This window comes from Rhamphochromis longiceps, linkage group LG19, assembly GCF_057381845.1.
Source record: "Rhamphochromis longiceps isolate RC_006_pf linkage group LG19, R_longiceps_female_GT1.1, whole genome shotgun sequence".
NCBI classification, from domain to species: domain Eukaryota; kingdom Metazoa; phylum Chordata; class Actinopteri; order Cichliformes; family Cichlidae; genus Rhamphochromis; species Rhamphochromis longiceps.
In genome coordinates this window covers 32,435,303-32,447,601 of record NC_140575.1, presented here as the reverse complement: position 1 = coordinate 32,447,601, position 12,299 = coordinate 32,435,303, and the positions used below count along the sequence as shown (strand labels likewise).

Genomic DNA, 12,299 nt, shown 5'->3' with positions numbered 1-12,299 from the left:
AGGGGACACAGTATATGTAATAAAAGGGTAAGGGCTAACCACAGGTTTGCTGACCTTGCCCTAGCTAAATGCAAAACTAGTCAAAAAAAAGTCAGTGGCCTCTGCCTGTAAAACCATTCCTGTTTTGGGGTTTGTCTCACTGCTGTCCCTGTAGTGCACCTGCTGTTAATAAACACTGAAGCAGCTGAAAGTGATTAACAACCCCTCTGCTAATACTGCTTACTCTACTAAAAAAAAAAAGTTTACTTTACCTTCCCACTCCCTTTAATCCATCTTTCTGATTGGGCACTCTTTACCAATAGAGCACTTGAACAGCAGGTGAGTGACCTCCGATTTGCCAAATATCAACTTTCAACTCAGCTGGGCTTTGAATAGGAATTATCTGTTACACCATCTGAGCACATTATTTGAAAATCTCACATGAATCACAGCTGTTAAAAACAGTATATTAAAAAAATCTTCCAGCATAGTTTTAATCTGACATCCAGCAAAGATGAAGAACGGCTACAGTAAAATAAAATCCACTGGCAAACGCTTGGTCAGCTCAATCAGCTCCTCACCTTGTAGAGGTCTATATCATAAGCGTAATCCATGACTGGTGAGGTGTTCTGGGCGAACAGCTGGGCCACCATGGTGCGGTAGGATTTGCCGTTGATATTGGCCATGGTATGCTGCAGCACTTCGTGCAACTCCGACTCCTCCATCTGGGGAGGAGGCAGAAGTTCGCTCTTTAGCAGCTCCAGGGCAGTCGGCCGAAGAGCCGGGTCGTGCTTCAGCAGCCACTCGATCACCCTCTTCTGGTAGACATAAAGAAAAAGGCAGAGAGAGAAACAGACCGCTGTTAGACTGAGATTTATACAAGGAGAAGAAAGCGCTGTGCAACAGTCATCCTCACCTGTGTTCCTTGCTCACGTAAAGTAAAGTCCTCTGGGAAGATGATGGGTTCCTGTAAATATGAAGGGAAAAAAGAAAATCGTGTAAGTAAGGCACCAGGTGCAAAACCCCCCTACCCAGCTTGTTCTCAGTCTCTGTCACAAACACACCCCACGCAGCTGACTCAGGACAGCGATGCGCTCGGCCCCCGTGGTCATCGGCCGGTAGGACATCTCAAAGAGGATTATGCCCAAGCTAAACAGGTCAACCTTCTGCAGACAAGAACATGAATAAAAAGTTCTTTAAAACTCGAGACGTTCTCAAATATCAAGTTTTAGCAACTTCTAATTCTCATGCATCCAGACAAATAAGTGAATCTTTAAATTCCTACTTGGTTGTATGTGGCTTTTGTATTTCCCTGAACCTCCGGACTGACATACAGGGCAGTACCGACCATCCCTGTCATGTTACCTGGAGACAGTGATGCAAAATCAATATAGAGCGCCAGTTCAACAGGAATATTATTGCACGGCTATCAAAGGTGTTATGAGTGTTTTCAAACTCTCTTGCACCTGTTGGGTCCGGTTTGGCCATCACCGCAGAGCCGCTCTCCTCCACCTCAAATTTCCCAGCAGCCTTTGAGAGATAAACAGTTGCTTTAACAAGTTATAAGAGCTTCACGAGGAGTTTTACACGTTAATCAAAACAATGAGGCAAAAATCAGTGCCGCCTGTCAGCAGAGCGAAACTGAAAGCTGCACGCCACACTGTAATAATGCGTACCACGTTAGCGGGATGATCTGTAGCCAGGCCGAAGTCGCCAATTTTCACGTGGTCCAGTGAGTCGAGGAAGATGTTGACAGGCTTCAGGTCCCTGTGAATCATGCCCTAGAACGAAGGGGGAACATAAGATATTCAAATCTTGGCTTTAGTCACAGTTATACTCCGTCCAATCAGTGCAGCCGCTCCATACCTGCTCGTGGATGTAAGCAAGGCCGTCCAGTATCTCCCTGAAAAGCCTCCATAACCGATTCTGATCCTGATGCAGGCCTTGATCTATTGTGTCTCGTAAAGTGCTCTTTTCACAGTATTCCATCTGTCAGGAACGGAAACCTCGGATTAGACGTAAAACAGGTCTTTGTTGGTAAAAGTGAAGCACGTGGGGGAAGCTTACTTGTATGTACAGGTAATGTGCCGTAATGAGGTGTCGATCTGACTCTGTGCTCTCCGTTGTGTCGGACGCTGGCCTTTTGCTTGGCTCTACCTGTGGGAGGAAACACCAGCTGGTTGGTGCACCACGCCAAACGCTAACAGACATAACAAAACTAATAAATGAAGTGAAAATATTGGAACCTTTGACATCTCGTCCATGCTTTCATCTCCATTATCAAAAATGATGTCACTCCTTGAGTCATTGTTTGATGGCCTGAGTGGGAAAAAAAGAAAAAGAATGTGATGCATGAGCAGTTGGAGGAGTAAGTCGTCCTTTGGAGGAAAAATAAAAAACGTACAAAAAAGAGGCACCAAAGACATCTTCTTCATCATCGTCGTCATCATCCTCATCATCACTGGACTGGCGTCCGCTGCACCTTGCGCTGGAGGACCTCTCAATGGAGGTGGACCACTCGACTGAGCTGGACAGGGCGGGAGGCGGAGCGATGTCCTCCACGTCGTCAGGCAGGCCGAGCTCGTTGAGGCGCTCCGGTGCATTTTTGCGCTGTGGCGCCTTGTCGGCTGAGCTCAGCGGCTCGGAGCTGTCGGTGTTGCTCAGCACACCTGTGGCAGGCAATTCGTGCCTCTCGATCCACGCGTTGTAATAACGGACGATATTCTCGTGGTTCAGCCGCGACAGCAGCGTCACCTCGCCTTTGATCCGTCGGAACTGCTTACTGGCTGGGTTCACCTGGATGCGTTTCACCGCGTAGTAACAACCGTCTAGTTTGTTCTGAACCTGGATGCGGGCAAAACACAAAAGACAAAAACTTTACTGCCAGATAAAACGAGCGAGAAAGTTCACACAGGGTAAGTAAACTATTTCAACCCACTTTAATTACAGCACCGAAAGCTCCTTTTCCCAGAAGCTGCAGCTCCTCAAACTCGGAGACAAACCGAGAAATCTGCCTGTGCTGCAAGACCGAACTGAAAGGAGCATTGAGGATGTGACTCCGGGGGATGACTGATGACGCAAAGTCCACAGCTAGATCTGAGAGGCAAACAAATCAACATCTTGAGCAATTTTAAGAAGAGAAATATAAAACTGTTAACGGCTCCTTAAATGCAAGCACTCCCTCAGTATAAAAAATAAAAAAATAATCCAAAAAAGGAAAAAAAGAGTTAAAATTAAACGTTGTTAATTTTTATTTATCTTTATTATTCGAACATTTTCGACCCCAACTTTTATACTGTAACCAATTTAAATAACGATTTCACTGCATTTTTTGTCATCTGTGTTTCCATTTGTGTCACTGTCACCTTCTGGGCTGTTGTCCTGGTACTGTGAAAGGTGCTTAGGCGAGGAAGGCTTGAGGAAAGAATGGTCCAAGAGCTGCTGAGCTGTCCAGCGCTCAGTATCATTCAGACATAAACACCTACAACGCAAAGACACATAAAACCCACTATTAAGCAATATCTGGCACATGCAAAAGAACAGGAACACAAATATACTGCACTGTGTAAAAGTGGGCCACCCCTCATTTCTTCAGAATTTATTCCAAGGAGCCAGACTTTTTTTTCTTTTTTAAATGGTCTTGAGAAATAGTTCTCTTGATTTTCTGATGATCTTTAAAAGTTTTAGAAGTCCAGTCCATGTGCCTCCCTTTTCCTAAAGCATTTTTTTGTTAAGTTGCTCAACACTGACCTATGAATCACTCAAGCATAAGGCATCTAAGTCGAGCGACGGCCCAGTGTTAACACCATAAGAAAACTGTATCTTTAGCCACTTTGTTACTTCCAAATCTTCCCATTTCTCTGGCAAAGAAAAAAAAGGAAACTTTTTCCAGGCATAAAATATAAAATAAATATAAAACTGTATTTTTGCATCAACAAGTTGATTCTCAAAGATCAATTAGTTAAAAAAAACAACAACTTTGTATCTCAGCATCGGTCCTTAAAAAACTAATGTTAGGAAACAAGTGGAGGGGAAAAGAAAAAGAATTGGCATGCCTAAAAACCCCAACATTATTGCAGCAGTGTGGGATCATGTTGACAGAGAATGGGGGGAAAAGCAGATAATATTCAAAGAAGAGCGCTGAACGTCCTTGAAGCCTGGAGAATAGAGCTGGGCGATATGAGATTTTTTCATATCACGATATGTTCTTTTCATTTCAGGCGATAACGATATCTATCACGATATCAGCCAAATAACTATATTTGTAAGATTTAAATGTGCCGTTGCTCACAAGTAAAATGTGAAATAATCAGCAGCTTGTTTTTAAATATTTATTTCCCATAATAAGTTCAACAGGGTAGATGTACTTAAGGAACATGAGACTTTTTCAGATAAATAAAGGCAAATATTGCAAACTACACAAAAGGCAGCCGCTAAAGCGTTTAAGTTTCAAAATAGAACAAACGAAACAGACTAAACTGTCAATTCCACTTAGAAACAAAATATTAATTCTAAAAATAAATCTTAGTTTGTTTTACAGAAGAACAGACAAAACTGACTAACTTTTGTCAATATCAAATAAACTGAGAACTAAAAGGAAATTCTCAATCTCTCCTTGTTGTATAGCTGAGCTTTTCAAACAGTTTTAACAGTTACTTTAGTCTGACAAAAGCCGAATGACGAATCAGCGCTTCCAGTCAGAGACTGAGGCTACGTCCACACGTACACGGGTATTTTTGAAAACGGAGATTTTCCGTTTTCGTTTTAAAAAATAATCCCGTCCACACATAAAGGCAGAAATGAAGGAAAACGCTGCTATGAACATGCCAAAGCAGCAGGTGGCGCTAGATTCCTAACCGTGCAGAAATGTTGGCCAATCAGAAGTCTAGAAGCCTCGGTGGGAAAAAGTAAACAAAGCTGGGGCATAGAAGCAGAACCGAGTCGTATGTGTGGAGGGACAGTAACTGTGTGTATATGTAAGCATTTAAACACTGCAGAGAGTAGAATTAACAGTATTGTAGAAATTCATTTCACCGAAACAATAACGTGGCGCACAGTGTGACGCATGCACCAGTTTATTGTATTTCCAGACTTGCTTTCGGCACAATTTACAGTGCACGCTACTCTGTTTTTGTCAGACTTGAAATAGCCGAAATACCTTCACACTACGGAACTTCTATGGCTCTTCCGTTCGACAATCTCTCCGGCATTGGAACCATCATCTGTTTTCTCTTCGGTCACGCTCGGTTGATTTTTCTAGTCGGCACACTCATTTCCTCCATTACGCGCTGGCTGCTTCCCAAACAAACACACGTGCGGCTTGGCACTTGTGCTGTACGTAACAAGTCACGCGACGTGACGCTGCGGCTGTGATTGGTTCGGCTCTGCGCTGCTTAATTTGGATTGGCTGACCTTTTTTTTTTTTTTTTTTTTTTTTTTTTAAAGAGGACAAGAGCGGCGAGGTCTATCGCGATAGCTTAATTTTTCTATCGAGTAAAAGTTATATCGCGATACATATCGTTATCGTTCTATCGCCCAGCTCTACTGGAGAACTATTCCTGAAGGCTAGAAACAACAAGAAAGCTGCCTAAGAGAGTTCAGACTGTGTTGAAGAATGTGGTCACACCAAATATTGATTTTCCAGCTCATTAGAATTGGAAACTGCATTTCCATGTACGTTTCCTTGCAAAATATAAAGCAATGACAGGTGAGCTCAAGACTTTTGCACAGCAATGCATCTTACTCTACAGGCTGCAATGCAAGCAGACAGCAAAACACCAAGACCCAAAGGAACAAATCAGGGTCTCTGCATGTTTGAGCCCATTTACAACAAATCACATCTGTTTATCATTACTGAAAATCAGACCACAGCAAACTGCGTGGAAGAGCCCGTCCTCCGCCTCTCCTTGCAGGCAGTCGCTGTTTTTTGTTCATTTTGTTTTTTAGCAACACAAGATTTGAGCTCCCATGATTTAAACAGTTGATTGATTAGTCAGTCAAAGCATCTGGTAACCATTTTTATGATCGAAAAATTTAATTAAGCAATCTTTCGTGCCAAACATCTGATTGCCCCGAGATATTAAATCCAAGAACTGTTCAACTTTTCTACTCGTTTTATATTCTAACAAATTGGAGGCTTGTCGCAGCAAAACAAGACATTTTAGTGTAGTCACATTGTATTCTGGGATATTATAAGAGACCGATTTATACGCTTTTATTAAGTTAATACTTTCAAATCAACACACACTCACCGATTACCTTTTAGGTATACCGCATGTTAACTGCATGTTAGCTCAAATATACAACCCTATGACAGTAACATAATGCATTTCAGCATGCAAATGTGGTCAAAATAACACGCTTAAGTTTAAACTGAACAGCAGATTTGTGATTTAAGTGACTCTGAATTGGCTTCTTGTGCCAGAAGTGCTGATTATTCTGAATATTTCAGAATCTGCTGTTCTACTGGGAACTCTAGGTTTTACAGAAAATGGTCCAAAAGGCAGAAAATTTCCAAAGAGCAGCTGTTCTCTGTGTGAAAATGCCTCGATGACGTCAGTGCAGAATGATCAGACTGTTTCGAGCTGACAGGAAGGCAAAAGTGATTCAAATAACCACAGATTACAACCAACTTATGCAGAAGAGCAGCTCTGAAAGGGGTCACAGCAGCAGAAGACCACACTGGGTGTCACACCTGTCAGCTAAGACAGGTTGTTCATTTGCATTATAAGTTGGTGACAACAATATAAATAGAAATTGTTTGTTATGTAGTGAGATTAACAGTAAAACTACAAAAATATACAACATTATGAGGAATTATTCATCGATACATACTTCTGAAGGAAATCCTGAAAATCAGCAGGCAGGCTACTCGGCACTGTCACCGGATACTCCTTCACTTCCTTGCCTTGACTCAGAGCCAGCAGCATCAGTCCCAGGTTCCACACGTCGCCTTTCTTGCCCGTTCTCGTTGGCATCGCCGTTTCCTCGGAGAAACGCACGCGAGCTTGTTCGAAAATGTCTTCTTTGCAGATGTCAGCAAACCTCTTTGATAAACTGTAATCGGTCACTCGAATGTTCCCCTCGGAGTCCACCAGCACGCTGGAGGGCCCCAGCTGTTTGTGGACCACGGAGTTGGAGTGCAGATAGTCGAGAGCGGTCAGCAGCTGGGCCGTGTAGTGGCAGAGCTTATCCAGAGGGACCGGGCCGTGGGCGGTCAGGCTTTGGTTCAAGCTGTTCCCGGCCACGTGCTCCACCAGCATGTAAACCACGATGCATTCCTCCTTCTCGACCACGCTCAGCCCCAAGTATTGCACCAAGTTTGGGTGCTCCAGCCGCAGCAGGGAGTTAAACTCATTTTCTGCTGCATGGATCTGCACAACGCAAGTTGAAATGTGCCAAGCTTTAAGCATGCATGTTCGTAAAGGCTTTATAAGTTAAAATGCAAGATTTAATCAGCAAATTCTTAATAAAAAGCCCCCCTTCCTCTCTACTTGCCTGTTTTTTACAGTTTTCAATCCTTCCTCTCTCCTGGGTGGTGAAGAACTTGCTCATCTTTTTGTTCCACTGCAACGACCACTCATAGATCACAGCAAAATCGCCAGAGTTCACCTCAAACCCGCAATAAATGTTACGACCGAACCGTTCACTTACACCTGTCGGAAACGCACCAAAAAAGAAATACATTTAAAGAGACATATTACGTTTTTCGCCACGTGGCTGGCAGCGCCAGTCTGATGGCCCTCACCTAAGCTTTTCCCTTGGTGCACAGCAAGCTCTCCAAAAACATTGCTGCTGAAGTGAAGAACCTCCTGCGGGCGACTGTTGTCCTCATTAACCGTGTCCCGTCTGGTGAAGGAGACATATCGAAGCATTATTACTGCACTTTGTTAAACATGAGAAGCTTTTTCTGTATGTAGGACGTGTACCTGTGGCGGGAATTTGAGGTAGTCCGACGGCGATTGCCAGCTGCTTTCTTGGCTTCAAACACTTCGGGAGCTGCGCCTCCTGGGCTGGGTGGACTCTTCCCCATCACAGACATCGAATGCTCCATGCTCCCGAGTCGCTCCTGCAAATAGAAAGCCATTTAAAGAGTCACTTACAATACTGATGGCTTAGTTATACGGGTTGCTCTGACTGCGATCTATAACATCCCTGTGATTTTACTGATGATTAACGAAATCAAGTGAATCAAATCAAATAGAAATCAAACAGCGAGAACACCTGTTTAGCCATTTCCTTTCTTCTCTTTTCCTCTCGCTTTTCCTCTTCTCTCCTTTGGATTTCAGCCATGATTTCTTTTTCCTAAAGGAATAAGAAAATTCCATCACAATACACCTTTTGCAGCTTACTTAAACTGTCAGTGTTAAAGATTTTGCTCCAATTAAGAATTTAATTTAAGATACTTTGCATTTTTTGTGGTAAAACTCCCATGACAGGAACCTAAAAATGATGTTTTCCACATCAGCTGATAAATGCTATATTCCTATTATAGTCCTAAAGTCATAATAGCCGATATCTGGCCTAAAAAAATTGAAGGACACAGCATGAATAGTACCCCTATCATCATCACAAAAATATTTATTCATAACCAACTAACAACAGTAGAAAGCTGGAATTTGCCAGTTTTCCTAGTAAAAGAGTGAATCATCAGCCTGAACTGTTTCTAGAAATCACAGACGGTCAGGCTGTGAATGAATAACATGAAATGATCCTGTTTGTGACCGGACCACACAAATCACTTGGGCATTACACTGCAACCTAATCAGCGTTTCTTCCTCCTGTCCTAACCATCTCCTCCTCCTGCTTGCGTCGTTGGTCCAGTCTCTGCTGCTCCTCCAGCGCTAGTTTCTCCTGCTGCCTCCGCTGGTTCTTCAGCATCTCCTCGTGGAAGGAGCGCGACGGAGGCTTGTTGTGTTCGCTCAGGAAACCCTGAATGTGATCCGCTAGCTGGTAAATCATCACCTAAGTTCACAGGTAAATAAGTTAATGAAAATCTCAACACACATGGGACTGCACGTGCGTCTGCGAGTGTATGCTCACCTCTCCGCATCGTTCCGCCGCCAGCTTGTTGAGTTCAGCTTGGAGACTTTTGAGGTTGTCGTTTGAAAGGCCTTTGGCATTCTTCAGCTCCAGTTCTGGAGGCCTGTTAGTGCCCAATAATGTCAAGTTAGTCAGACATAATAATTAAAAATACATCCCTGCTTGCCTGTGGTAGTCATGGCATTAAGGTGACCTACTCGTTGTATTTTTACTCAGTTGTATATAGTATTTGTATTTGTATTCTATTTTTATCTTATTGTATATTTATTTTATTTTATTCTACTGTATATAGTATTTTATTTTATTCTATTCTGTACAGCTGTGTACTGTATTTATTCTTATTGTATTCTAATTTTTGCCTCATAACTTTTGCACTGTCCACTTCCTGCTGTGACAAAACAAATTTCCCACGTGTGGGACTAATAAAGGTTATCTTATCTTATCTTACTCATGAGATGAACTACTGTTATGTTTTTCATAACTCTCAGCTGTTCCGCTATATTTATATTCGTGTACGATTTCTTTTAAACAGATACTTGTGCTTTTTAATGCCTCTTAATGCATTTTAAATGCAACCTGACCCGTAAGGCTCTCCCAGGATAATGTGCAATAATGTTAAAAAGTACTGCACGTGTTTTATTTAGCATTATTTGGACTTTCAAAGATTGTCACTAGTCTTTTGCAATGTGATAATTATTTTTATTAGTGTGTGCTAAAATATGTGACTTTACAGGACTGCTTGAATGGTATTTAATTTTGATATTTTATCTATTTAGTCACTATTCTAGCCATTTTTGATCCATACGTCCCAAATTACAGATCCTGAGTCCCTTTTATGGAAAGAAAGACTTTTATCTTTCATAGTTTTGGGGATATTCATGTTCAAGTATTGTCTGAGATTTTAAATTGTGAAAAAAAATAATACTCGAAGTGGGAAAGTGTACAATAAATAATCCAATAAAGAGGGCAAGTGTAAGTTCAAGTATATAAATAAGGGTGAGCATGGTGGCAACAATAGCGTTGCCTTGTAAACACGTGTTACTCAGTGGGAGTTGCACAGAGACCGTTAAAATAAAAGCGAGCTGTCTTCAAAGCTTTGCCAGCTTCATTCTTTCGTCTGCAAACTTTATCAAATAATATTCCAAAATCTGTGCATTCCTTCACATTTTCCAAAGCTGCCCAGTGGGCCAGACTGGAGTCTTTGCCAGGCCCAACTCTGGCCCGTGCACCTTATGTTTGAGCTGCCCTGTAGTAGATGGTCAGTATGTGAATGGACACCTTGCAGTGCAGCGACAATGATGGAGAATTGGCAAAGAAAGGGAGCCAGTACTCACACGTCCGGATACGTGGGAGGACATTTGACATGCAGGTCCACGGTCACGTAACACTCCTGTCCGTTGTTTAGCCCATTGGGCCGCAGACAGAGGTACACCTCTGGTGGCCTTTTAACCTGAAAACCAAATCAAAAGGAGCCTCGTTGATTTGCACTGCAGTTTACTCCAGTTAACACTCGTATATGCAAACACTTGGCAGTCCTCTGCATTCCGCTAACATGAAGATTGCACACAGATAGAAGGTGGATCTACCTTCCAGGGGTCGTTGCTCCGCAGATCCTTGAAATCATCTTCAAAAATAGACGCGAGGGCTTCTAGTTCATTTTCCTGCTGAACCGCGCAGTCGTCTGTCCCGTCCGCTGAAGTGCGCTGACTGCTCATTCTTCTGCCTCAGCTACATGGCAGTCTCCCCGTCCGCACGCCCACAGCCGTCAAACAGAAGGAGGAAGCGGATCCGCTCAGCGCGCAGCTCCAGCCCCGGACTCACCGCACTCAGCTCCCCCGACTCTGTAAGCTCGAAACTCCGCAGATACTCAGCTTGCCTGACATGAAGTACCGTCACATAGTGAACGCCAACTTACCACGCAGTCGACGGACGACCACAACAACGTTGTATCTGGCGCATGCCTGTTGTAAGTTGCGCGTCGCATGTGAAACGTCATCACGTAGCCGTGTCGAAGAGGGCCTCCAGAGAGCAGTAATCATCACGGTCTCGGTGTGAAGCCTGTTGAGAGTGGAATTTCCCCTTGTGGGACGATAAAGAATTTGAATTGAATTGGTGGAAAATGTTGGTTAGTTTTAATAAACATTTTTTTAAATATGTAGTTTAATATGTGATTTATCAGTTTAAGTTACAGTCTTCAAAAAAAGGAAATACACCATATTTCAATGCTAAGGTTTAATGAGGACGTATCAGTCATCAGTAGGTCTTAAAATGAGGGGAATGCAGTGAAATGAACGGTTCATGCCGGAATGCATAAGAAGTGTGGAAAACTGAGTACAGCCCACGAGTCATAACAAATGCAGAGGGTAAACTGTAGCTATGTGCTGCTAATCAAATGCACTCGCCTGAGTGTGAGCACCTCTTTCCTTATAAAGGCGTCATCTGCATGGAGGTATATGTTGATCTAAAACCCGTATATGCATGTTTTTAATTAAATGGTAAAATGTCTCAGGTTAAACAAATTATATGTTTTCAAGGATTTATTGTGAATAAAACATTGGTTTCCAAAGTTTGCTAATCATTGCATACTGTTTTTATTTGAATTTCACACAGTTTTCCAAGTTTGGGGGATTTGGGTTGTAAATAAATAAAAATCCCAGGTTCAGCACAGGATATATTTCCACAGTCCGAATTAAGGATTTCATTAATGTGCACCTCACTCAGTTGTTTGTTTTTTATTTTATTTTACACAGCGCTCCACGTTTTCTGAAAAGGGATTTGTAGTTTTTTGCTGAGCGGGGAACCTTGGCTTCTTCCCAAAGCACAGACACATGTACATTAGTTTAACTTGTGATCCTAAACTGGGCGTGAGACTGATGAATGGATGGAGTGATAGTTATCCCATAATGTCCCTCTCCACCCATAAATACACCTGAGGTATTCTTTATTTAGTTTTTTATAATCCTCACAGTTCAAGACTGAATTCTGTTTCCTAATTTTGCTCTGTAACTGTCGCCCTTTGTTATATTTTTACTGTGAATCACACCCCTTACTTTCTTGTATCTAAACAATATAAATCCAGTCTTCTATTAAAAGTCCTCTTTGTCATGCAGATAACTATGTGATGCTTCGTCTGCATCCAGCTCCTATCTGTGGAGTACAGCTATAAATAGGAGGCACTTGTGTCTGCTGGGGCAGTGTGGAGCAGAAGAATGCTCTCACATTCCTTTGCCTATCATATACTGCACATATTTCTCTTTTAGATCAGAGTTATTCTTCCT

At 42.5% G+C, this 12,299-nt stretch overlaps 1 protein-coding gene across 2 annotated transcripts in view; it reads right to left on the bottom strand.

Annotated features, from left to right (window-relative positions):
* The window catches only part of eif2ak4 (eukaryotic translation initiation factor 2 alpha kinase 4), a 28,142-nt gene extending 17,151 nt beyond the window's left edge, over positions 1 to 10,991 (bottom strand). For both annotated transcript variants that reach the window (XM_085392081.1, XM_085392082.1), the window contains exons 1-21: positions 10,608 to 10,991; positions 10,356 to 10,471; positions 9,022 to 9,124; positions 8,770 to 8,943; positions 8,203 to 8,283; positions 7,908 to 8,047; positions 7,727 to 7,827; positions 7,477 to 7,634; positions 6,814 to 7,352; positions 3,345 to 3,460; positions 2,918 to 3,075; positions 2,384 to 2,823; positions 2,226 to 2,298; positions 2,047 to 2,136; positions 1,846 to 1,968; positions 1,656 to 1,760; positions 1,446 to 1,509; positions 1,265 to 1,344; positions 1,044 to 1,145; positions 896 to 946; positions 561 to 797 (exon numbers count right to left, since the gene is read on the bottom strand). In XM_085392081.1, coding sequence (XP_085248207.1) covers positions 561 to 797; positions 896 to 946; positions 1,044 to 1,145; positions 1,265 to 1,344; positions 1,446 to 1,509; positions 1,656 to 1,760; positions 1,846 to 1,968; positions 2,047 to 2,136; positions 2,226 to 2,298; positions 2,384 to 2,823; positions 2,918 to 3,075; positions 3,345 to 3,460; positions 6,814 to 7,352; positions 7,477 to 7,634; positions 7,727 to 7,827; positions 7,908 to 8,047; positions 8,203 to 8,283; positions 8,770 to 8,943; positions 9,022 to 9,124; positions 10,356 to 10,471; positions 10,608 to 10,736 — 3,180 coding nt within the window. In that variant the 5' untranslated portion in view covers positions 10,737 to 10,991. The remainder of the gene's footprint in view (positions 1 to 560; positions 798 to 895; positions 947 to 1,043; positions 1,146 to 1,264; positions 1,345 to 1,445; positions 1,510 to 1,655; positions 1,761 to 1,845; positions 1,969 to 2,046; positions 2,137 to 2,225; positions 2,299 to 2,383; positions 2,824 to 2,917; positions 3,076 to 3,344; positions 3,461 to 6,813; positions 7,353 to 7,476; positions 7,635 to 7,726; positions 7,828 to 7,907; positions 8,048 to 8,202; positions 8,284 to 8,769; positions 8,944 to 9,021; positions 9,125 to 10,355; positions 10,472 to 10,607) is intronic.
* Between the last annotated feature and the right edge of the window lie 1,308 nt (positions 10,992 to 12,299).